The sequence below is a fragment of the Typha latifolia genome, chromosome 4 (assembly GCF_019914945.1).
Source record: "Typha latifolia isolate L0001 chromosome 4, TyphaL0001v2, whole genome shotgun sequence".
Taxonomy (NCBI): Eukaryota; Viridiplantae; Streptophyta; class Magnoliopsida; order Poales; family Typhaceae; genus Typha; species Typha latifolia.
This window is the reverse complement of record NC_133089.1, coordinates 2,024,957-2,048,715: the sequence shown is the minus strand read 5'-3', so window position 1 is coordinate 2,048,715 and position 23,759 is coordinate 2,024,957. Positions and strand designations below refer to the sequence as shown.

Below are 23,759 nucleotides of genomic sequence, written 5' to 3'. Positions count from 1 at the left end.
GTGCGCGACTCGTTAAGTCGTAACCCGAAAGGAAAAAAAGTTGCCAAGTTTTCGTAGTCGTGCTTGTGGTTCTCACTCTCCTCTGCTCGCATTAGTCATCGTCACATCTCTTCTGGCCCGAAATAGGATGGATTTGGAGGCGGCGAAGAGAGCGCTGGAAACGGCGGCGATGGAGATCCTCCCGACCCCATCCCTCGAATCCATCCCTTCTAAATTCTACGATGCCTTCGTCCTCCGCGGCCTCCGCATCGATCTCGTCGAGCCCAGCCGCCTCCTCTGCTCCTTTGTCGTCCCTCCTCGCCTCCTCGTAAGCCCCCTGGCTCTCTCTCTCTCTCTCTCTCTCTCTGGATTTCTAGTCGTATCTGTTTCGATTTTGATGCGATCTCCATGTCTCTGGTTTTAGAACACGGGCAAGTTCATACACGGCGGGGCCACCGCGTCGCTGATCGAACTGGTCGGCTCCGCCGCTTTCTACACCGCCGGGGCGCGCACGAGGGGCGCGCCTCTCGAGATGAGCATATCTTACTTGGATGCCGCCTTTGCCAATGTGGGTTTCTCTCTCTCTCTCTCCTCTCTCCTCTCTCTCTCTCTCTCTCTCTCTCTCTCTCTCTCAAGCATCTTATATTCGTTTGGTTGTTCAAAGAAGGAAACAAGATCCCTTCTTTTCTTCTTGTTGTTTTCCTGGATTGGTTGTGTTTTGGGTTGAGGAAATTTGATTGGGATTGAGGAAAGATGAACCGGGTTTTCTGATTTGGAAGAAACCAGAAGGATTGGTTCACTGAAGGTTAGAAATTTTGAGATGGGAAAATACTTATTCTTGTGGTAATTAGAGATCTAGAACTTCTAGGTGGTCAGAAATATGCCTTAATTTGCTTCATATGACCAGTCGCCTTTCTTTTGGTTCAATATTCCCTTGTTAGAAGGAATGGTTAGCTTTATATTATTTGTGAGGAGAAACAATCCTCGATATGCCATGCGGATTAGAATAAAGTCCAGCTCAGTTTTTGCTTATGGCTTAATATTAGCATAACATTGTCAAGAAAGGACTGGACTTTTCAATAATTATATATGAAAATTGTAAGGTGGAGCTCTGGTGGTGAAGAATTTAGATTGCCTACATCAACATCATGGACTGTGATTGTAATGGTGTACCTTTGACTTGATAAACTGATAGGCATTGATTTCTCCTGTGACAACAAGAATTTTGTGGTTTTTGTGTCATGCTGTTAGATAGATGGATTGGCAACGAATCAATTCATTTGAAGTGAAGTTGAGTAGTAGAACACTTTATTTTTTTAACTATTTAACTTATTCATATACTTGTATGCCCAGGTACTTTGCTAGGTAAGGAAGAACAGGAACTGAGGAATATTCTGTATAATTACTTTCTGGATTTTGATACCCTTTGATTGAATGTGGAGTTATTCTTATTCTTTATTTTATCTTCCGCTGATATATTCTAAATTGATAATCATTTCAGTTGGTACTTTCTATTACTGACCCATGCTTGCTACATGTATTGTGTAGTAAACCTAGACATTCTTTAACTCTAAACATGAATTGGCACCAATCAGATTCGCAGAATCTTCAGAAAGTAGAGGATAGAATTCACAGTCAAATTTAGGATGTATAATCTATCAATATGACCAGATTAACTAGTTTTTCTCTCTTAATTCCTACTTTACTAGGCTATTTTGTTCGATTAATAATATAATTTGCCTTCTTGTTGTTCAGCTCTGTTTTGGCTAGTTTATTTATTTACTTAGCAACAATTGTTTATCACTTTACCAACAGGAAACAGCATAATTAATCATGATGTAGAATAGATCTGATGAAGTAGCAGTTGTAGATTTCTTAGTGTGACTATGATGCTAAAGTACTCTTCTTTGGTTATTCAGGAAGAAATCGAAATTGAGGCCAAGGTATTGCGTGCTGGAAAGGCAGTCGGGGCTGCCACAGTTGAGCTGAGAAAAAAAACTGGGAAGATAATTGCTCATGCTCGCTACACCAAATATCTTGCTGCATCTAGTAACTTGTAAAAGCAAATCTATTCATTTGCTTGATCTCCTCTGGTATTAATCCATACTAGATCTAACAACATTCATAAATATGAGCTCTCTTCTGTATGTTACAAACATCATGTTCTAAAAAGATAATAAAGTTGGATCTCTTGTTGCCTGCATTGATATCCTTATCTGCTGCTTCTGGATGTAAATTTGAACAAATTCAGTTATTCTACTTTTATGTCTGAGAGTTTCATTTATTAACACTCATAAGACAGGCAGGATGTAGGGAAACATCGTCTTTGGATAACATGAACATGCACACTTTCTTTACTTGCTAGCATGGTTACAATATGACAGTACAGTGTGTTTCTAATGTCAAGCCTTTGGAGGAATCAATTTCTTGTTGACCTTCAATTAATCACTGGATACCACCACTATTTACACCATGAAGAGTTTTGAGAAGGAACACAAGTTGCCCATCGAAGAACAACATAAAGGTACCTCCAAGAATGGCTATTGTTATTGAAAGATCCTCACATGGGAGATCAGGTTTGCTTCTCCACAAATATATTTACTTGCAACTGTAAGATACATATCTGCTATTTCCACAAGTACCACTCTAGCAGGAAGTAATCTCACCCTAATTACCAATAGCTATAGTTGGAGCAGCTTCTCCTCTTAGTTCTAAGAGCATGCTCCAAGTGTTGTATAGAAGCTTATTTATTTATTTATCATAACAAGCTTTTGGTACAAAAGTCTTGCTACTGGTATTGTGTTCTCCTCTTGGATGAAGACTGATGAGTTCTCTGAACAATGAACAGCTTCTTCAACGCCCTTAGCATCACACCTAAGCTGGGCCTTTTGTATCGAATTGCTCGCACGCTTTTTGAGGCACCCAGCGTCGGCAACAGCTGCAGCTCCAATGCTCGATGCCGCTCCAGTTGGACGGACAATCCTCTCTGTACGCCTATTATCACAATCATAAATATAAATTCATCGTTCTCTATGAACTTATTTAAGTTTTTAGATATGGTATCAAAATACGAGCTAAATTCTAACCATATACCTCCAACCAACCTTCTTGACATCATCTGTACGCCGCTCCGATCCCTGTCAGGAGAAGCGCAAAAGAAATCGTCGTTGAAGTCTTCCCATAACTTATCCATTCTCTCCTCATCTTCAAGAAGATGGTTGCCACCGCCGCTGCCGTAGTCACTCAACGCCGGTGAACTTGGCTTGAAATCCTTATCGATTAGTGAATGGTTAGTGACGTCGAAGGCTCCTTCGACCAAAGAGAAGCTTCTCCGGGTGTTGTTTGTGCTTGGTTTGGAGGAAAACAAGAGAGTACCGGAGGTCGGGAAAGGAAGTTGGAAGATGGGCTTCTGGTTCTCAACTATGGTAGGGAAGCTGAACTCCTCCATCTCCTCTTCTTCTACTACTACCACCACTACTCTTATTTTTCGATCTCTTTATTAAATGGAGTGCAAGTATGAGCCAAGAGTAGTTGACCGGGAGAGGTTATAGTCAGGGGAGCCTTGGCAGGATTCACTGCAGCTTCTACTGCAGGAATTTCCTGATGAGTAGTACCCAACAACACCATTATTATTATTCAACGTACTCCTGCAGCCAGGGCTGCAAAGAATCTCTTCATAATTTCTCTATATAAAAGAGAGTAGCTTTCAGGGTGGGTGTGATGTATTATATGACGCCGGATTAAGCGGGAGTGAGAATCGAGAATGGAGTTGAAGAACAAGTGCTTTGGTTGATCAATTAGGAGTTTTTGATTCCATCCGAACCAATGAGAAGTGTGGGTTAGGTCAAGAAATTAAGACCAGATTAGTTGACCAGTTTGGAGTACGTGTTTGCTATTTTCTTTGCAGGTTTGGCGCACCTCAAATCTTGCCAGGCTTATGTCCGACTAAATTACGATTTTAAAAATGTCATTCGTCAACTAGTTATAAGTTTTGACTTAGCCGTGAGAGAGGATGATTATATACCTACCCAAAATGTTCTTGTTTGAATGAATAACTTATTTTCTACACTTAAAAAACTCTCCAACCATTTCTCTACTGGAATCCAATCAATGCTTCAAATTAATTCTACGGTGAGTTTGAATGAGTCCGTAACTTGTGATCACTGTTTTTTTTTTTTAATTTTTTTTAATTTATTAAAGCTGTTTTCTATCATTAGGTAGTATGATTTATGCATGGTCAGTGTATCAGAATTTTTTATTTTATTTTATTTTATTTTTTTGGTGCCGGTTGAGAACATAGGATTCGCCATTAAATCAACTTAATCCGATCCAATACTATAATGGACAGTACGGGAATTGGGTGCGAACGATTATATGGACCTAACCCCACCCTACTTGGTCATGAATTATACCTAACGCGCCAAGCAGCAAGGTATATAAAATTGCTTACGTGGAGGATTATAATCATTCGAAATTGTTAGTAGTCCAGCCCATGGGAATAACACGTGTTGGCTAACTTCCCGTGCAACCCCTGGTATTTCAGCCAATGAGGCGCTGCCAAATACCATGATGGAGTAAGTTCCTTAATTTGGGTCCGCAGTTGATCTGCTCAAATATTTCATTAACAGGATCAATAGCTTCACGTCTCGCACAACCTAAGTAAGTACAAGCAACAAGAAAACTTCATCACGGGAGCTTCAATCCAACCCTTGCAAGCCAAGCTAATCTCGAATTTAGTAGTAATATATAATCATCAAACACCAACAACTATATTCCTTTCAAGTTTCCAAGTTTCAAGCATCCCAAAAGATCAAAGAGGTTCCTCAAATATGTCTCTCCGGCCAAGATCCAAGCCCGCCGCCACCGCCGCCGTTGGAGAAGAATCAGGCGACAACATTACAGAAGCCCTCCGCGTGTCCCCCTCCCCAACCCTAACCCAACAAGCTCTCGCCTCCGCCGCCAATTTAGCCAACCTCCTCCCCACCGGCACCCTCCTCGCCTTCCAGCTCCTCACCCCGGTCTTCACCGCCAACGGCACGTGCGACGCCACCACCCGCCTCCTGACACGTGGCTTCTTAACCCTCCTGGCCTCCTCCTGCGCCGTCGCCTGCTTCACCGACAGCTGCAGGCTGCCCGACGGCCGCGTCCTCCACGGCCTCGCCACGCCGCGTGGGATGTGGCTGTTCGACGAATACGAGGGAGGCGGCGCCGCGGCGCCGCGTCCGGGAGACCTGGCGAAGTACAGGATTCGCCTAGTGGACTTCGTCCACGCGGCGCTGTCGGTGCTCGTGTTCACCGCCGTGGCGATGCGGGATAAGAACGTGGTTGGGTGCTTCTATCCGGCGCCGGAGAAGGAGACGAGGGAGGTGTTGGATGTTGGTAATTTCATGATTTTGACATGAATATTTTATTAATTTTGAGCTAAGTTTTAAGTGGGGCCCACACATTATTTATAATGGTTTAATGGTGGAATCAATTTAGCTCAAAGCATACTTTATTGTCATATATTCACTTAATCAAATTCATGAAGAGAAGTGAATGATAATTGGCTCTAAAGTGGGTATCATGGCAATGGGAAATAAAGGAAAGTAAGTTTAGTACCATATTGGATATTTGAGAAATGTTAGTATGGTATATAAGCAACAAACTTCCTATGGGCTTTGGGCCCCAAAAGGGGGTACCTATTTTGTGGGTAAAGGTTACTATGCAACCTAACACACACGCGCGCCGCCCGCCCGCCTTGCCCGGCACGCACGCACGGTGTCGGCAAGTCTCGATTCGGCACGCATAAACGCTTAATCAATTCGGGTTAGTTGGTTGAACTGACCCAAATGGTGCATCCCTTCACAGTAACTATAAATTAGTTTCGACCCGATTTCCATTCTATGATTTTGCATCTTTTCGAAGTGGTGTCGATAAACGATAAATCAATCAATTCAGTTAGTTGGTTGAACTCGACCCAAATGGTGCATCCCTTCACAAAGGTAACTATAAATTAGTTTCGACCCGAATTGGTGCATCCATTCTGTGATTTTGCATCTTTTCGTCGAGCCTGTTTACCTCTATAAATAGGCTGTCAGTCTGCATAATAAATATACACATAAGAGAGTTTATTGTCGAGTCTTTTTAGTTTGAGTCTACTGGTCGAGAGAGAGTACAGCACGGTTCAGGTCTAATCAAGGCATTAGAAAGTTGCTTCCTTTCCAGTGCAAGGCAGTCGTTGTATCCTGGGAGACCGACGTCCACTATTCCAGAAGCAATCGGTGGAGGGCGAATTGGTCTTAAGGAGATAGTGTCCAACACTAGACTCGACTATTCAGAATTTATATTCTGAAATTTGTAAGTTTATTTTTAATTTATTTTGATCGAATTTTTTGAAATCAGATTGTTATCGCCAACATTGGATATCTTGCCGTTGGGGGTAGGAGTTATCTGCAGTTTGTTATTCGTCGTCTTCCCCACGAGGAGGCATGGGATTGGATACCCAGTAACCAATGGTGTATAACCGATATGATCTTGTTCTTTACTGCGTCATTTAATTAAAGAAGAGTTTGATGGATCAAATCACTCAGGGTTTGCATGAGCCATTGCCCATACAAATCTGATTGGAAATTAAGAATAAAATCTACAGGCCTTGTATTCGGATTGGAAAGAATAGCACAGTGATAAACTTGTGAGGTGTTCTAAACTACCCTTTTACTTTATGAATAATATCAATTTTAGAACAGTTATTTCTTTTTATTATTCTTAAAATTAGATTTTATTATAAAAGTAACTATTTTTTATGTTACTTGTATTTTAAATCTTAAAAAATTATTACTTTTAATGTAATATAAAGTGAATCATATGATGAAAAATTATGTTTTATTTATATAAAATTATCATAAATATTTTTTGATTTGATATAAAGTAGATTGATAGGATAAATATCAAAAGTAAATTAGTAATTAGGTTAGTGTGTGATATAAAATATAATTTTAATGAATAATATTTATATTTAAAAATAATATTATTATGATGTTTAGCTATTATTCTAAAATAAATTATATTTTAGAATTAAAAAAGAATTATTTCTCAAAGTATACCTGGGTAATATTTCCTTCTGTTGCCAGTATTCTTCTAGTCTGAATAATAATCCGAAGTGAGGCAAAATGTAGACATCACCGGCCACGTCTTGGAGTGACTTCTTATCTTATCTTGTCTTTTTCTTCTAGGATAAGTAGTTCCATTAAGGAGCTAAAACTATTTTTATTCCTCAATTAATCCTTGTTTACTAATAATTTGACAAGTCAAAAGAATAATAATCTGTAGTTATTCCACTTCCAAATAAATATTTAGCTAGTAAAGAAAAAATGGAGAATAACAGAGGAAGGAATTAGATTCGTCAGTCTCTAGGCTATTAAAGTAAGGTCAAGAGAGTAGATGGAACTCAGCAATCTCCTCAACCAATGGAGCCATCTCCAGTAGCTTATCTCTTCTTCCTCCTCCTCCTCCTTCCCTTCTTACTACTTTTGCTATTAAGCACCACAAGAAAAAGAAAATCTTACAGTACTACTCCACCCTCACCTCCAAAACTTCCTCTCATAGGGAACCTGCACCAAGTTGGTGCACTTCCTCATCGCTCTCTTTATGCACTGTCCAAGAAACATGGCCCTCTCATGCTTCTCCATCTCGGCAAGGCCCCGACGCTGGTAATCTCGTCCCCAGAGATGGCCCAAGTGGTCATGAGGACTCATGATCATGTTTTCGCTTCGCGACAGTCGTCTACTGCCGTCGATATTCTTTTTAACGGCGCTAAAGACATCGCTTTCGCACCTTACGGTGAGCACTGGAGGCAAATGAGAAAGCTTTGCGCCATGCATCTCTTAAGTACCAAGAAGGTGCAATCTTTCCGACATGATAGAGAAGAAGAAGTAAGCTTCGTGATTGAGAAAATTCACAGAGCTCAAGAATCATCCAAGCCAATCAATATGAGTGAGCTCTTGAACTCGTACGCGAATGATATCATAAGTAGAGTTGTTTCTGGGAAGTCCTTTAGGGAGGGAGGGAGGAATGATTTGTTCAGGGAGCTCATAGAGAAGAGTTCAGCTTTGCTTTCCGGATTCCATTTCGAGGACTACTTCCCTGTTCTACATTGGCTGGATTTTATCATCTCAGGTTTCGAATCGAAGGCAAAGAAGATAGCCAAGGGATGGGATGATGTCCTTGAGGAGGTGATCAAAGAGCACTGCACTATTAATCGAGCGAAGGATAGCACGCAGGAGAGGGACTTTGTGGATGTGATGCTCTCTCTTCAGGATGATCTGCGCTTAGAGTTTGGGCTTACTAAAGAACATATCAAAGCTATTCTAGTGGTAATCATATCTATTTACTTCTTTATAATTAATTAGTTCATTTCTTTCTTTGATGTGCTCATCTTATTTATATGTAACAGGATATGTTTGGTGGTGGGACTGATACCTCCTATATAACCTTGGAGTGGGCAATGACAGAGCTTGCACGGGACAAAAAAGCCATGAAGAAACTACAAGAAGAAGTAAGAGGAATAGCCAATGGAAAAGATATGGTTAAAGAAGATGATTTGAGTGAAATGAGCTACCTAAGAAATGTTGTAAAAGAAGTCTTGCGTCTGCACCCAGCTATTCCTCTGTTGATCCCAAGAGAATCCATGGAAGATTGCCAAATTGAAGGATACCAAATACCTAAGAGAACAAGAGTTATCATTAACGCATGGGCTATTAACAGAGATCCAAAATATTGGGAAGCAGCAGAGGAATTTCACCCTGAAAGATTCAAGGGGAGCTCTGTAGAGTACAAGGGACATAACTTCCAATTCATACCATTTGGAGCTGGGAGGAGGATTTGCCCTGGCATGAGCTTCGCGATATCTACAGTGGAGCTCATGCTGGCTAATCTTGTATACCATTTTGACTGGGAGTTGCCACACGGTCCGGTGAAAGAGTAGATCGACATGAATGATGCTCCTGGACTTCTAGTGCGGAAGAAAGAGAAACTATGCCTTGTTCCAAAATTGCCCAAAAATGGTTCGAACTAAGAAACACCGAGACTTTTTGGTGCCAAGTGTTAAAGGAATGGCTTCAACTATTAGAAGAGACGAAATGTGGCTTTGAGAGAGTACAAGACGAAATGTGGTAAAAGGTTCTATTTGGAGGGGTCACCGTAATTAAAATATAAATCTCAATGGTCATTAAGATTGAGAATCAATCACATGTTCAAATAAGTAAGACCCTAAAGATATAGTTCTAGGTAAATCAATCTTCTTATTGTTATCTTAGTTTTAGTAATTGATATGATCCTTTGATCCATGATTATTTTTTAATTCTAAGTTATTTTTCTATATAAAAAAATTGTATATTTATGATTAGCTCTCTATACTTATTATTCTGCATTGATTTATTCTTTTAGCGCTTGGGAGATCATTTCCTGGGTATTTTAAATTTTCAATCTGATTATTTGTTCATTACTTAGCTCAAGTAAAAGTTAAAGCGGCATAGCTTAGCCAGTTGACCGTCGAATGCAGCCAAAAATAAGTTGGACGATTTGCACTATAAATCAAACTGATTTATATTTTTACCTTATTACTAATTTTACTTCTTTTTTTTGTGTGCAGATTTACCATTTTTTAGTTTTAAATGACTGTAATGCCCTTCTACTCATTTAAGTGGACTTAGTCATCATCTCACGCAAGGCAGCATTATTGAATGCAGTTTGTCTTTTTCTAATTTTAGACTCATTAGGAGAGAGAATTCTTTTCTTTTTTTAATAGATAGGAGAAAGAAGATTTATTTTTTATTCTTCTCCTATATGAGAATAAATATGAACTTTATTCTTCTCCTATATAGAATCCAAAATTATGAACTATAAAAACAAATTAGTATGTATAAAATATTAATTACTATATTAACAATTGATTTTAATAAAATATATCATAATATATTGTTGGGGGCAATTATGGCTTCGGTCCAACTCTCTCTTTTTCTTGATATACCACGATGCTTAATTGTTTTTTTTTTTGCTCTATTAATAATCTTGTACTAATGTCATTGGTGTAACATTTTATAGTTCTTATACTCCACAACTAAAAAATCTTTAAATCTCATCTAAAATAAACATCTCACTGTATTTTATTGTTTATTGTTGTATAAAAAAACAAATAAAAAAGTCAAGTACCATTTAGTAGTTTCCCTCCATATTAATATTAATGTCATCTTTTCACAATAGATGAGAAAAACAAAAGATAAAACTAATAATTACATAAATATATTATTGTCATCTTATGCATAAAACAAGTAAAATGCAATGAGTAGGAACGCAAAAAGAAAATTCTTATTGATTTTTAGCACAAATCACCCAAAAAAACAAGGTGGGCAAATGAAACTTGAGCAATAAAGAATAATACAATATAATTAAGTCTAAGGCAACTAAGTAATTCCCTATATTCAGGCACTAATGTATCACTATTTGGCCGCATGGACTTAGACGAGTGACTTTAGAGTTAGTGCTCAATCATTACGACCCGGTGGTCCTTCAACCACCGGTCTTAATAGGGTAACAATTGATTAAGCCGTCACGTCACTCACACGGTCAGTTAAGATTGTTAAGATATGAAAATTTGATTATTCTCTCTAAAAATATGAAAAATTCTAAAGAGACAGAGCCACTGTGTTATCAAGCTATTCCTCCAAGCTAACCGTACTGATCATTAAATAATTTCTTGATAATATTATTTATGATTGGAGTTGAACCCATGACCTCTTTGATCGTGAGTGAGAAAATGTTGGTATGATTACATTGATCTATCGTAGTGAAAATTTAGCAAGTAGGAATTTGATGGTTATCTCTTTCGGTTTCACTTTCAGAAAGGGGAAATCATAATAATTTACTTAACTCGCTGCTTATCAATGACTAGTGAGTGACTGTTAGGAAATTTCTGTAGCTGGGCTGTCCTGCTTGTCGTTGTCCCCACGAGGAGGCATGAATTAGATTCCCAGTATGATTGGAAATTAAGAATAGAATCTACGGAGTGAGGGAGTGAGTGAGTGAGTAGATGGAAGTCAATAGTCTCCTCCAATTAACAAATGGAGCAATATCTCCGGTGATTTTATAATATCAAATTATGTGTCAATAAATAAATAATAGGCTACCTTTTATTGAGATTAATAGTGCAATATATTATCGTGATAGAGTAACTTGTAATTATTTGAAAAGGGGATATTTGCAAGACTGAAAATTACTTAAAATTATACATTACTTATAAATTGACATCATACGGCACCACATTTCATTAAACATTGGCCACGTTACAGCGACCCAAGAAAACAAATAGCAATAATTTAGCACGGGACCATCTAACTTTAATATTCATATTTATCCATATGATTTTGGAATAAGGTATAAATTTTCCTTCCTACGCGCGGTAAGCCCCGGTGTATCGGTCATGTCCATCTCCTCTCGCACCACACCATGAGGCAACTCCCAATCAAAATGGTACATGAGATTAGCCAACATGATCTCCACTATAGAGATTCCAAAGTCTATTCCAGGGCAAATCCTCCTCCCAGCTCCAAATGGTATGAATTGAAAATCATTTCCTTTGTAATCCACAGAACTCTCTATGAATCTTTCAGGATGAAACTCCTCTGCTGCTTCCCAGTACTTTGGATCTCTATTAATAGTCCATGCATTAATAATGACTCTTGTTCTCTTGGGTATTTGGTATCCTTCAATTTGACAATCTTCCCTGGATTCCCTTGGGATCAAAAGGGGAGCAGAAGGGTGTAAACGTAAAACCTCTTTTATAACAGCCTTGAGATAGCTCATTTTGATTAAATCATCCTCTTTAACCATCTCTTGCCCATGGACTATTCTTCTTACTTCCTCTTGTAGTTTCTTCATGGCTTCAAAGTCTTTTATAAGCTCTGTCATTGCCCACTCTAGGGTTATATAGCAGGTATCAGTCCCACCAAAAAACATATCCTATCATGATTAAACATCAAAAGAAAAATGAATGAAAAAGTGAGATAGAAAAAGATCTTAAATTGCATTTAATTTCATATCACTTTAGGAGTTAGTACCAGTAATTCAGGACACTCGATATCATCAAAATATGACAGCAAATCTTTGGAAAGAGAATATTGTTTGCAAATTGCTGCTGTATATATAAGATAGTAGTTATGGCAGATAAGTTTGATATTTGACACTTGTCCAAGATGCACGAAATTACTTCATACGAGGCTCTAGAAAATCGACGAAGTACTCAGATTCACATTAGTATTAAATATCTAAAAACAAAATGCATAGCTTATTTGGTTGGCTTCTATTCAGCTATCGCAGAGAATATACTTTTCAATTCCCCTGTCAACATTGGAGCTGACATAGAGTGAATAATCAATCAAAAAAATATATGTGTATGATTTTGGCTCGTTATTATCTAACTAACATATATATTATAAAGGAATAATCTACTTCCATAGCTAATTTTTAGCCTACGAGCTTATGTTCTATATAAAATAAAAAAGTCAGCGCAGATAAAAGAGATTTATATGAGATTGATATGGTTACCATTAGAAGACCTTTAAAGTGATCATTTGTGAGTCCATACTCCATCTGTAGATCATCTCCAAGTGAGAGCAACACATCCACAAAGTCACTACTCTCCTGATTGCCATCCTCTACCCGATTCATACTATGTTCCTTTATTACATCCTCAAGAACATCATCCCATCTCTTAGCCACCTTTCTTGCCCTGGAGCTGAACCCAGAGAAAAAATCCAACCAAGCAACCCTAGGGAAGTAGTCCGCTAAATTAAACCCCCCCATTATTTCTCTGTTCCTCTCTATAAGCTCACGGATCATAATATTCCTACCTTTCTCCCTAAAAAAATTACCAGAGACAACTCTGCAGATGATATCATTTGTAAAAGCGTCTAATATTTCGCTCAAATTTATAGGCTTTGATGATTTTTTAGCTTTATAAATCTTCGCGATAGCGAAGCTCACTTCTTCTTCTCTCGCATGTTTAATTGATCGCACCTTCTTGGTACTCAGGAGGTGCATGGCGCAAAGTTTTCTCGCTTGCCTCCAGTGTTCGCAGTAAGGCGCGAAGCCGATATTTTTCGCTCCATAGAGAAGGATATCAGACCCCTTCGATGACGGCCGGGAAGCAAAGATGTGATCATGAGTTCTCATAACCATTCGAGCCATCTCCGGAGACGAGACCACCAGCGTCGGGTTCTCGCCGAGTTGGAGGAGCATGAGAGGCCCGTGTTTCTTAGAGAGAGCATAAAGAGAGTGATGAGGAAGTGCACCAACTTGGTGCAAGTTTCCTATAATAGGAAGCTTAGGAGGTGAGGGTGGGAGATTGGTTTTATGGGTTCTTCCCCTGGTTAATAGTAGTAAGAAGAGAGGGAGGAAGAAGAAGAAGAAGAAGAAGAGAAGAGGTAGTAGAGATGGCTCAAGCAAAAGTTGCAACATGGTTGAGTTTTCCCATTCTCTTTGCTTTCCTTTTGTAGCCAAAGATTGTCACAGAATTCCACTATTTTTCTTCTTTTTTTTGGGTTATTTTTCGAAGGAACATATTTTTATTCGAATCATTTTGTCTTGTTCGGCTATGATATTATATTCGTATAATGTGGGGTCGAAAATATTTTGAACGTAACTTACATAATTTGGAAGGCATGAAACGTGTTTCTTCTTTTTATTTATATTTTTTTTAAGAACAGTTAGTAGACTAACGTGTTTCTGTCATTATCAGGTCATATGTCCATCACTTTGTTTCATTACACGTTTAGTGCCGTAGGGCTGTCAAAATAATCTGTACGGCTTCAGCTCGGCTCAATATGGCTCAGTTTGAAAATAGATTCGAGCCAAGCTTGATATTGAAGTTAGACTCAAAATTAAATTCGAGCTAAGATCCTCAATCGATTCAAAATTAAATTCGAGCTAAACTTGATCCTCAATCGATTCAAAATTAAATTCTAGCTAAGCTTGATCGATAAGTATATATATATATTTGCTTGTAATTTTACTGAGCCATATTAAAATTATTTTTATATTTTAGTAATATTTTTATTTTTATTTTTATTTTTGAATTAGATTTTAGTTTAAGTTTAATTCAAATCTAAAGAAATTCAAATTTGCTCGAGCTCGAAAATAACTTAAAATTACTAATTGAGTAGTTCGTTTAAGTTCGAGCTCGGCTTTGAAAAAACACCTAGATACACGAATGTATCTAAACCATATGCAATGATATTACTCGTTTACTTAAGTAAAAATCGGAAGAAATATTAAAAAATAAAAGCAGAGATGAACGCCAAAATTTTAACGTGGAAAAAATTCAAACGGATAAAAACTACGGATCCAAACTCGGATCAAAACCAATCACTAGAATAGTAACAGTTACAAAACTGATTCACAAGACAACCTGTTGATCCTCACGACTTTGTTCTTCTTAGTCTTGCTCACTAGAACCCCACGATTCACCGCTTCTTGTGATTGATATCCAACCTCAGTAGCCCTCAAGATTGATCTTTCGTCTAGATAGCCCTTAAGACAAAAGATTAAGCCTTGTAGAAAAGTAGGACCTTGTTGGTTGAAAGAAATAATATAGCCTCAAGAAGTTTCCTTCAAAATTGCTTCACCAACTATCCTAGAATTAGGGCATCATAATACTTATATAAGATCTTCAAGATAGAGTCAAATCCAAGTCTTATCCGAACTCACGAAAGTCAAAAAATTGTAAACTTCGTAGGTGCGTTCGAACGCGGCCTGGGTGCGTTCGAACAGCCTGACTTGATCTCAGGTGCGTTCGAACGGGCCATGACTGCGTTCGAACGCGCGTAGAAACATCACTCTCTGTCTATATGAACGCCTGCGCTCACGTTCGAACACGTTTGTGAATATAGTGTTATTGTCTGTGCGAACGCATGTGCTCGTGTTCGAACGTGGTGTTACTATCTGTGTGAACGCATGCGCTCGCGTTCGAATGCGCTTGTGAACACTGCTCTTTGTCTGTATAAACGCCCTGTGAACACGCTGTGAATGCGATGTGAACTCGTAAACTCTTCTCCATTAATCTTGTAATTCTTCAAAATAGATACTTTTTAGACTTGTATAAATGCTCATATATATGTATAAAAATACTTATAATATTTTGTACATAATTACCAATAATAAAAACTTAACAGGCTCGACTTCAGAATAAACTTAAAATTAACTCAAATTAAAATTATTTAGTTTAAACTTGATGAAAAATTTAGGCTCAAAATTAATTTCAATCATCCCTAGCCGTAGTTGTAACAGCAAATACAACCAAAAGAAATGGAGTGGTGAAATTAATGAAAATAATGCACTTTTGACTGTCTCACGGGCCATTGTCTTTATATGTTGTCCGTGACGAGATAGTTGACAATATATATGGAAATTAAGAAACTGCAATTGTGTTACATAAGACAGCTTCGTTTCGTGTAGAAAATTTGTTAAGAATAGTTTTATTCGTATGTTTCAAATGTAACTTAGTAACGTCCATCATTTTACTTATATTTTCTTATTTAGTTTTAAAATATAATTCTAACCTTGAATAAATTCATGCAAGATGTGTTTAGTTACTAACTATAAATATTAAGTATGTTAACTATATAAAAATATTATTTAAAAAATGTGCATAATTTTATCATAAATTCTATTTGTAATAATATTTTATACATAACTTATCACATTATTTAATTTATATAGGATTTGACCAAAATTCTAATTAATAAATAAATAAGTGTATGGACAAAATGCCACGTCAATATCTAAGGTAAGTCATAGAGACTTTTTTCTTTTACGAAGAGGGGGCAACTTTAATTTATAAAATCACTTATATAAAAAATATTAAAATTAATTTAAACATACATTATAAAAAGTCTTCCAATTTAATACTTGACTGATAACTTGATATTCTAATTCCTACTTTAGGATTTAATGGGAGAATTTTTATATCAATACTGTGACAATTGAAACGATCTTAACAATAATAGATATCAAATCAACCCGATAAATTTTTTTAATAATTAATTACGATAGTAATTAAATAACAGTATTAATATCTATAAAAAGAAATAAAACACACACCGTGTGCTATTTGAATTAATAAAGTGACACATATATTTATTTTTGTTATCCACCCTTATTATTATTATTATTATTTGAATTTAATTGAAATAGAAGAGAAGTTTAGATTTTGTTTAAACTTCTTCTCATGCAAACCCTGGCTGATTTGATCCATGAAATTCTTCTTTCATATAATATAAATTCAAAAAATAGGTACAGTTCGCGGATAAAGCCTGTTAATCACACACCACAGAATAGGATCTCGTTGGTTATCCACCACATGAGAATCAGAAGGCATGGATTGGATACCCAGTAACGTGTTGTAGATAACCAATAAGATCCTATTCTATAGTGCGTCAATAACAGACTTTATCCACGGACTATACCTATTTTTTGAACTAATATTTAATGAGTGAGTGAATAAATAAATTATAAGATACTTTATAATTGAGATTAATAGTGCAAAATAATTATCATGATATAGAGTAACTTGTAGTTATTTGAAAAGGGGATATTTGCAAGATTGAAAAATAATTAAAATACTAATTAATTTTTTATTATATATTAATTATAAATTGACATCATATGACACCACATTCCATTAAACATTGGCTATGTGAGGTAGCAATAATTTAGCACGTGATCATCTTCAATATTCATATTTACTTATATGATTTTGGAACAAGATATAAACTTTCCTTCATACGCGTGGTAAGTCCAGGATTCTCAGTCATGTTCATCTCCTCTCTCACCACACCATGAGGCAACTCCCAATCAAAATGGTACACGAGATTAGCCAACATAAGCTCTATTGTGGAGATTCCAAAACCTATTCCAGGGCAAATCCTCCTCCCAGCTCCAAATGGTATGAATTGAAAATCATTTCCTTTATAATCTACAGAGCTCCCTATGAATCTTTCAGGGTGAAATTCCTCTGCTGCTTCCCAATACTTTGGATCTCTACTGATAGCCCATGCATTAATGATAACTCTTGTTCTCTTAGATATTTGGTATCCTTCAATTTGGCAATCTTCCATGGATTCTCTTGCAATCAAGAGGGGACCAGGAGGGTGGAAACGTAAAACTTCCTTTATAACAGCACTTAGATAGCTCATTTCAATTAAATCCTCTGCTTCAACTATCTCTTTTCCATGGGCTATTCTTCTTACTTCTTCTTGTAGTTTCTTCATGGCTTCTAAATTTTTCACAAGCTCTGCGATTGCCCACTCTAAAGTTATATAAGAGGTATCCGTCCCACCCAAAAACATATCCTGTCACAATTAAACATCAAATGACAAAACAATTAAATAAATAAAATTATATTTTGTTTAATATATAGACGAGCTTCGAAAACCACGGTCAGATGTACACATGGGTCTGATTTGGACTCATTAAAATATGATAACTTTTTTTTATCTACTATATAGTTACCCTACTATTTGATGATCAATAAAAACAAAAAACAAAAAGCAAAACAAAATATACGTGCTTGTAAGAAGAGATGCACATGAGATTGGCGAAGTTACCAGTAGAAGAGCTTTCAAGTGATCCTTTGTGAGTCCATACTTCATATGTAGGTCATCTTCAAGCGAGAGCAACACATCCACAAAGTCACTACTCTCCTGCCTATTGTTCTTATCTCGATTCATACTGTGTTCCTTTATCACATACTCAAGGACATCATCCCATCTCTTAGCCAACTTTCTTGTCCTGAAGCTAAACCCTGAGAAAAAAATCCACCAAAGCCGACCTAGGGAAGTAGTCTACTAAATTAAACCCCCCCAAAGTTTCTACAATCCTGTCTATAAGCTCACGGAACAAAATATTCCTTCCTCCCTCCTTAGAGAACTTACCAGAGACAACTCTGCAGATGGTATCATTCGCAAAATCATCTAACAGTTTACTCAAATTTATAGGCTTTGATGATTCTTGAGCTTTATATATCTTCGCTATCGCAAACCTCACTTCTTCTTCTTTAACATGCTTAAATGATTCCACCTTCTTGGTATTTAGGAGGTGCATGGTGCAAAGCTTTTTCTCTTGTTTCCAGTGTTCGCAGTAAGGCGTGAAGGCGATATCTTTCGCTCCGTAGAGAAGGATATCAAATCCTTTCAGTAGCGGTCGCGAAGCAAAGATGTGATCATGAGTTCTCATGACCACTCGGGCCATCTCCGGGGATGAGACCACCAACGTCGGGATCTCGCCGAGTTGGAGAAGCATGAGAGGCCCATGCTTCTTGGAGAGAGCATAAAGAGAGCGGTGAGGAAGTGCACCAACTTGGTGTAAGTTTCCTATAATTGGAAGCTTGGGAGGTGAGGGTGGGAGATTGGTTTTGTGGGTTCTTCCCCGAATTAATAGTAGTAAGAAGAGAGGGAAGAAGAAGAGAACAGGTAGCAGAGATGGCTCGAGCAAAAGTTGCAACATGGTTTTGAGTTTTCCCAATCAATTTGCTTTGCTTTTATAGCCAAAGATTGTCACAGAATTCCAATATTTTTCGTTATTCTTTACGTGAACGTATTTTTCTCCAAATCATTTTGTCTTGTTCGGCTATGATATTATATTCATACAATATGGGTTCCATAATTTTTGAACGTAGCGAAACCCTGTATCTATGTGTAACTTATATAATTTGGAAGGCATGAAACATGTTTCCGCTATTATCTGGTCATATGTCCATCATTATGTTTCACTACATTTAGTGCTACGTTTAGTGCTCTAGCTAGCTAGCGCTATCAAAATAATTGAGCTCCAGCACTGTCAAAATAATTGAGCTCCAGCACTGTCAAAATAATTGAGCAGGCTTGAGCTCGGCCACTCAGTTTGAAAATAGATTCTAGCCGAGCTTGATATTGAAGCTAGATTTAAAATTAAATTCGAGCTAAGTTTAATCTTGAGCTGGCTCACTCGATTCAGCCTAATAAGACAAGAATATATATGTATATATATATGTGGTTGTTTGTAGTTTTCTAACACAATTATTGTAACGCCCTCGCCCGGCACGAGCACGTGTACGCCCACGTGCCCACACGGCATGCGCGGCGCACGCGACAGGACGGGCGGGACTCGTCACACACAGATGCTCTCATGTGCACATATAATCGTGACATCATCAAAAATTACCTTCTAACCTATCCCTGATCACATAATTTATCACCAAATAAATTATATTATTAACCAAATAAACTTGTTAACATATGAATATCAAAGTCTATAATAATATACACTAAACTACTACATAATCTGGCAGGACCCACACAGGCCATAACAAACCATCAAGATACAACTAAAACAACTAATACAAGACTACGCCATGATTCGACCTGTTTTATACAAATCATCATCTAATACAAAAGAGTACAAATAAGGTGCTAGAAACACATTGCATATTCAAATATATTAAATATATGCATGTATAAGCATACATAAACATTAATAAAAACTTATATAATTTAATTATTTTTAATAAAACTAACTATATAAAATATAAGATTATTATCAATATGATTACATGTATTAATCTAATAAATAATGGCTAAACCATATATAATCATATGCAAGTGTTTATAACTATAATTAATAAATTATTATACAAAAATACTTAGCTAATACTTATACTAGTGAGTGCAAATTATCAAAATAATCTACCATCTAAATAAATTGATTTACCTAAATTTTAGAAACTAAATTATATAATTAATGTAACAAATTAAAAGGGAGTAATTCCCTTATCATAGTGCTGGGCTCGGCACCGTTTGCTATAGTGCTGGGCCGAATAGCTGAGGAAGAAGAAAAAGAAGAAAGAAGAAAAAGAAAGGAGAAGAAGAAAGAAGGGAAAAAAGAAGAAGAAGAAGAAGAAGAAGAAGAAGAAGAAGAAGAAGAAAGATAAGGGAGGAGGGAGCGGACCCGGGCTGGCGGGGAGGGGCTCGGCCGTTGTTGGCCAGCCAGCGATCGGCCTCTCCCCGACGACTCGGCTACGACGAGCCAAAGCTCAAGGCGCGCACGCGCACGAGAGAGAGAGAGAGAGAGAGAGAGAGAGAGAGAGAGAGAGAGAGAGAGAGAGAGAGGAAGGAAAGGAAAGAGAGGGGGAGTTAGAGGTCTCATCGACAGGCGACGGCTCCAGGGAAGGTGTCGGCAATGGAGAGTAAGGAGTGCGAGAGAGAATAGAGAGAGAGTAGAGTGAGAGGGGTGGCCGAGAGAGAGAGAGAGAGAGAGAGAGAGAGAGAGAGAGAGAGGTGGAGGGGAAAAAGGGTGGCGGTGCCGAGGCTCGCCACGGCCAGCTGGCCGCAGCCGGTTGGCTGCGGCCGTGGCGGTGGGCATGTGGCACCTCACCATGGGCACAAGGCCGCTACTTTCCTTTTTTTTTTAATCCCTACTTGGGTTATTACACTAACAACATAAGATGATGATAGTTTTGAAACTAAAAATAGTAATTTTGTTGCTTTTACTGCATCTATTTTGTCATCTAATCAAGATCTTGAGTCTTTGAACACAAGTGAGCAGGACATGCATGATTCCGACTTGGACAACGACTTAGAGGGCAGATCATTTAACGGGCTGAGTGGGCGAGTCGAAAGGGCAGGTTTTCAGATAGGGTCGGGCGAGCAAAAGGTTGGCCCGTGCCACCTATTGGTAGTTCGAGCTCGAACAAGGGCGAATTCAAACCAAGTCCGGGCCGGACTTAGCCCGATCCAAACTGAGTCACTTAGTAACATCTATCATTTTACTTATATTTTATTATTTAATTGTAAAACATAATTATAATCTTGAACAAATTTATGCAAAATATGTTTAGTTACTAACTATAAATATTAAGTATGTTAATTGTATAAAGATATTACTTAGAAAATGGGCATAATTTTATATTAACTCTATCAGTGATAATATTTTATGCGTAACTTATCGCATTACATACCTTATACAAGATTTGACCAATTTAATATTTATGTTAATAAAGTGACACATATATTTATTTTTGTTATCCTCCCCTATTATTAATTTTTTAATTTAATTGAAGTAGAAGGGAAGGTTACATTTTATTTTAACTTCTTCTCATACCAGCAGGCTAGTAATTAATAGATGCTGCCCCCATACACAATTAAGATATTAAATAAATTAAAATATTTTAGGTGATGTTAGATTCGTAAATAAGAGTATAATTATATTATTTCTTTATAGTTATGCACTAAATTACATATATATGATGATTGATATGCTTATTCCTATCCACACTCTCTATCTGTGAGCTTTCAAGGCCCAGCTCGACTCATCTAAGGCCCATGATTACTTGTGTTTGGAAAAGCTTTAGGGACAAACATAGAATTTTATCTTATTTTTCTTTCTTGTCTCATATTCAAAGGCTTTTGGTCTGATCAAAAGGGAGAGAGGTGGATACAGGCAATAATAATAAGAAATGAATAAAAATCCAAATTTGCATCTCTGGCATAATTTATTGCCCTTTTCCCCAGCTTTGTTCGCGTCACTGAACATGTGGGAGATCTTGGTGTCTTAAAATTAAACATTTAGACCGAGTAGCCGGCAATCTTCAACTGGGTCTCCATGGGTGGTTCTTCTGCAGAATTTAGCAGCTGGACTAAGATTTTTCTAGGCTCATTCAATAATTTTTTGTCCCGGACACCGCTTTCATATGCAACGCCGATCATTGAGTTGGATTTTTACTGATAATAACGTAACAATAATGTTTGGTTCCATCGACGAGTGCAGTGTATGTAGGATAACTTCTTCGTTTTGGTCAGCAGAACTTATACCACTTGGCGATGACTCATGATCATATTAATTCTAGTAACTTCTATATACATATCCTCAATTATTGAGCTTCTGTCAGTCGAAAAGAATAGGGAACTTGCACCAAAAGAGTAGTTATACGTACTACATGCGATCTCCTATCTCAATGCATGGCACCACTAGCTTTTCTCTCGCTCCTCCCTCTGATCTTCTTACTACTTTTGCTGTTAAGCACCACAAGAAAGAGGAAATCTAATCTCCCACCCTCACCTCCAAAACTTCCTATCATAGGGAACTTGCACCAAGTTGGCCCACTTCCTCATCGCTCTCTCTATGCCCTCTCCAAGAAACATGGGCCTCTTATGCTTCTTCACCTCGGCCAGACCCCGACGCTGGTGATCTCATCCCCGGAGATGGCTCAAACGGTCATGAGGACTCATGACCAAGTCTTTGCTTCCCGGCCTCCGTCTATCGCCACGGATATTCTTCTCTACGGTACTAAAGACGTCGCTTTCGCCCCTTATGGTGAGCACTGGAGGCAAGAGAGAAAGCTTTGCGCGATGCATCTTTTAAGCACCAAAAAGGTGCAATCTTTCCGACATGCTAGAGAAGAAGAAGTAAGCTTCGTGATCGAAAAAATTCGGAAAGCTCAAGAATATTCTTCAGGGCCAATTAACATGAGTGAGCTCTTGAATACCTTCGCAAATGATGTCATATGTAGAGTTGTTTCTGGGAAGTTCTATAGGAAGGAAGGGAGGAATGATATGTTCAGGGAGCTCATAGAGAAGAGCTCAGCTTTGATTTCGGGATTCCATTTCGAGGACTTCTTCCCTGTCCTATACTGGCTGGATTTTATCTCAGGTTTCGCGTCCAAGGCGAAGAAAATAGCCAAGAAATGGGATGATGTCCTTGAGGAGGTGATCAAAGAACACTGCAATAGTAATCGACTAAAGGATAGCATGCAGGAGAGTGACTTTGTGGATGTGTTGCTCTCTCTTCAGAATGATCTGCACATAGAGTTTGGGCTCACCAAAGAACACACAAAAGCTATTCTACAGGTAATTAAACCTATATATGTATACTCGTTTATTACTATTCTTTCTTTCTTTCTTAGATGTGCTCATCTTATATGTAACAGGATATGTTTGCTGCTGGGACTGACACGTCATATATTACTTTAGAGTGGGCTATGACAGAGCTTATGCGACACGAAGGACCCATGAGAAAATTACAAGCGGAAGTGAGAAGAATAGCCGGTGGAAAAGAGATGGTTAAAGAGGAGGATTTAATTGAAATGAGCTATCTAAGAGCTGTTATAAAGGAAATATTACGTTTACACCCTGCTGCTCCCCTTTTGCTCCCAAGGGAATCTATGAAAGATTCTCAAATTGATGGCTACCAAGTACCTAAGAGAACAAGAGTTATCATTAATGCATGGGCTATCAATAGACATCCAAAGTTTTGGAGCGCAGCAGAGGAGTTCCACCCTAAGAGATTCATGGGGAGCTCTGTGGAGTATAAAGGAAATGACTTTCAGTTTATACCATTTGGAGCTGGTAGAAGGGTTTGCCTTGGAATAAGCTTTGCAATCTCTACTATGGAACTCATGTTGGCTAATCTTATCTACCATTTTGATTGGGAATTACCCTATGGTGTGATGAAAGAAGAGATCGACATGACTGAGGCTCCAGGAATTACAGTGCGCAAGAAAGAAAAAATATACCTCGTTCCAAAATTATATGTACATGTTTAGTAGTTAGTTTCGTGTCCCTTTTTTCCTTCTTCTTTTTTGTTTTGTTTTGGTATGATGTATAACTATGTAATAAGTTTTGTAGGAGTGTAAGTTTATCATGTGTAGTGAAATCAATAAACAGTAAAAATTAGGTTTTATTGAGATTGAATGTTTAGTCGGGTTAATGCAATTA

At 37.8% G+C, this 23,759-nt stretch overlaps 7 protein-coding genes across 8 annotated transcripts; 4 read left to right on the top strand and 3 right to left on the bottom strand.

Moving 5' to 3' along the window:
• Window positions 1–28: 28 nt before the first annotated feature.
• On the top strand, window positions 29–2,186 carry LOC140786186 (uncharacterized). The gene is made up of 3 exons (XM_073134436.1): window positions 29–307; window positions 404–547; window positions 1,899–2,186. Exons 1-3 carry the CDS (start codon window positions 128–130, stop codon window positions 2,037–2,039), a joined length of 465 nt encoding a protein of 154 aa, XP_072990537.1. The 5' UTR covers window positions 29–127; the 3' UTR covers window positions 2,040–2,186.
• Window positions 2,187–2,504: 318 nt separating this feature from the next.
• On the bottom strand, window positions 2,505–3,502 carry LOC140786185 (uncharacterized). Of its 2 annotated transcripts, none has more exons than XM_073134435.1 (2): window positions 3,073–3,502; window positions 2,505–2,973 (listed from the first exon to the last, which is right to left on the bottom strand). In XM_073134435.1, exons 1-2 carry the CDS (start codon window positions 3,425–3,427, stop codon window positions 2,768–2,770), a joined length of 561 nt encoding a protein of 186 aa, XP_072990536.1. In that variant the 5' UTR covers window positions 3,428–3,502; the 3' UTR covers window positions 2,505–2,767. The 2 variants fall into 2 exon arrangements, with proteins under 2 accessions (XP_072990536.1, XP_072990534.1); XM_073134433.1 differs by having other exon boundaries at window positions 3,084–3,478.
• Window positions 3,503–4,622: 1,120 nt separating this feature from the next.
• LOC140785681 (protein DMP3-like) lies at window positions 4,623–6,706 on the top strand. Its single transcript, XM_073133642.1, has 2 exons — window positions 4,623–5,358; window positions 6,364–6,706. Exons 1-2 carry the CDS (start codon window positions 4,809–4,811, stop codon window positions 6,402–6,404), a joined length of 591 nt encoding a protein of 196 aa, XP_072989743.1. The 5' UTR covers window positions 4,623–4,808; the 3' UTR covers window positions 6,405–6,706.
• A 114-nt stretch (window positions 6,707–6,820) lies between these two features.
• On the top strand, window positions 6,821–9,308 carry LOC140785680 (indole-2-monooxygenase-like). The gene is made up of 2 exons (XM_073133641.1): window positions 6,821–8,333; window positions 8,414–9,308. The coding sequence occupies exons 1-2, from the start codon at window positions 7,428–7,430 to the stop codon at window positions 8,942–8,944; spliced, it is 1,437 nt and encodes a 478-aa protein (XP_072989742.1). The 5' UTR covers window positions 6,821–7,427; the 3' UTR covers window positions 8,945–9,308.
• A 1,922-nt stretch (window positions 9,309–11,230) lies between these two features.
• On the bottom strand, window positions 11,231–13,498 carry LOC140786689 (indole-2-monooxygenase-like). The gene is made up of 2 exons (XM_073135301.1): window positions 12,562–13,498; window positions 11,231–11,976 (listed from the first exon to the last, which is right to left on the bottom strand). Exons 1-2 carry the CDS (start codon window positions 13,471–13,473, stop codon window positions 11,368–11,370), a joined length of 1,521 nt encoding a protein of 506 aa, XP_072991402.1. The 5' UTR covers window positions 13,474–13,498; the 3' UTR covers window positions 11,231–11,367.
• A 3,225-nt stretch (window positions 13,499–16,723) lies between these two features.
• On the bottom strand, window positions 16,724–18,312 carry LOC140785628 (indole-2-monooxygenase-like). Its single transcript, XM_073133566.1, has 3 exons — window positions 17,946–18,312; window positions 17,619–17,815; window positions 16,724–17,363 (listed from the first exon to the last, which is right to left on the bottom strand). The coding sequence occupies exons 1-3, from the start codon at window positions 18,310–18,312 to the stop codon at window positions 16,755–16,757; spliced, it is 1,173 nt and encodes a 390-aa protein (XP_072989667.1). The 3' UTR covers window positions 16,724–16,754.
• A 3,692-nt stretch (window positions 18,313–22,004) lies between these two features.
• LOC140787613 (indole-2-monooxygenase-like) lies at window positions 22,005–23,726 on the top strand. Its single transcript, XM_073136620.1, has 2 exons — window positions 22,005–22,892; window positions 22,973–23,726. The coding sequence occupies exons 1-2, from the start codon at window positions 22,005–22,007 to the stop codon at window positions 23,585–23,587; spliced, it is 1,503 nt and encodes a 500-aa protein (XP_072992721.1). The 3' UTR covers window positions 23,588–23,726.
• Window positions 23,727–23,759: the final 33 nt, after the last annotated feature.

What these genes read in the sequence shown, in the direction of transcription:
- LOC140786186 (XM_073134436.1), top strand. Translation starts at nt 128, where the DNA reads ATGGATTTGGAGGCGGCGAAGAGAGCGCTGGAAACGGCGGCGATGGAG. An exon ending in TCGTCCCTCCTCGCCTCCTC is followed by an intron (nt 308 to 403) that starts GTAAGCCCCCTG and finishes CTCTGGTTTTAG; the next exon opens with AACACGGGCAAGTTCATACA. An exon ending in TGGATGCCGCCTTTGCCAAT is followed by an intron (nt 548 to 1,898) that starts GTGGGTTTCTCT and finishes TTGGTTATTCAG; the next exon opens with GAAGAAATCGAAATTGAGGC.
- LOC140786185 (XM_073134433.1), bottom strand. Translation starts at nt 3,427, where the DNA reads ATGGAGGAGTTCAGCTTCCCTACCATAGTTGAGAACCAGAAGCCCATC. An exon ending in GTACAGATGATGTCAAGAAG is followed by an intron (nt 2,974 to 3,083) that starts GTTGGTTGGAGG and finishes TTGTGATAATAG; the next exon opens with GCGTACAGAGAGGATTGTCC.
- LOC140785681 (XM_073133642.1), top strand. Translation starts at nt 4,809, where the DNA reads ATGTCTCTCCGGCCAAGATCCAAGCCCGCCGCCACCGCCGCCGTTGGA. An exon ending in GAGGGAGGTGTTGGATGTTG is followed by an intron (nt 5,359 to 6,363) that starts GTAATTTCATGA and finishes TTTTGAAATCAG; the next exon opens with ATTGTTATCGCCAACATTGG.
- LOC140785680 (XM_073133641.1), top strand. Translation starts at nt 7,428, where the DNA reads ATGGAGCCATCTCCAGTAGCTTATCTCTTCTTCCTCCTCCTCCTCCTT. An exon ending in ATATCAAAGCTATTCTAGTG is followed by an intron (nt 8,334 to 8,413) that starts GTAATCATATCT and finishes TATATGTAACAG; the next exon opens with GATATGTTTGGTGGTGGGAC.
- LOC140786689 (XM_073135301.1), bottom strand. Translation starts at nt 13,473, where the DNA reads ATGTTGCAACTTTTGCTTGAGCCATCTCTACTACCTCTTCTCTTCTTC. An exon ending in ACTTTAAAGGTCTTCTAATG is followed by an intron (nt 11,977 to 12,561) that starts GTAACCATATCA and finishes TAATCATGATAG; the next exon opens with GATATGTTTTTTGGTGGGAC.
- LOC140785628 (XM_073133566.1), bottom strand. Translation starts at nt 18,312, where the DNA reads ATGCTTCTCCAACTCGGCGAGATCCCGACGTTGGTGGTCTCATCCCCG. An exon ending in CATCTGCAGAGTTGTCTCTG is followed by an intron (nt 17,816 to 17,945) that starts GTAAGTTCTCTA and finishes TTTTTTTCTCAG; the next exon opens with GGTTTAGCTTCAGGACAAGA. An exon ending in ACTTGAAAGCTCTTCTACTG is followed by an intron (nt 17,364 to 17,618) that starts GTAACTTCGCCA and finishes TAATTGTGACAG; the next exon opens with GATATGTTTTTGGGTGGGAC.
- LOC140787613 (XM_073136620.1), top strand. Translation starts at nt 22,005, where the DNA reads ATGGCACCACTAGCTTTTCTCTCGCTCCTCCCTCTGATCTTCTTACTA. An exon ending in ACACAAAAGCTATTCTACAG is followed by an intron (nt 22,893 to 22,972) that starts GTAATTAAACCT and finishes TATATGTAACAG; the next exon opens with GATATGTTTGCTGCTGGGAC.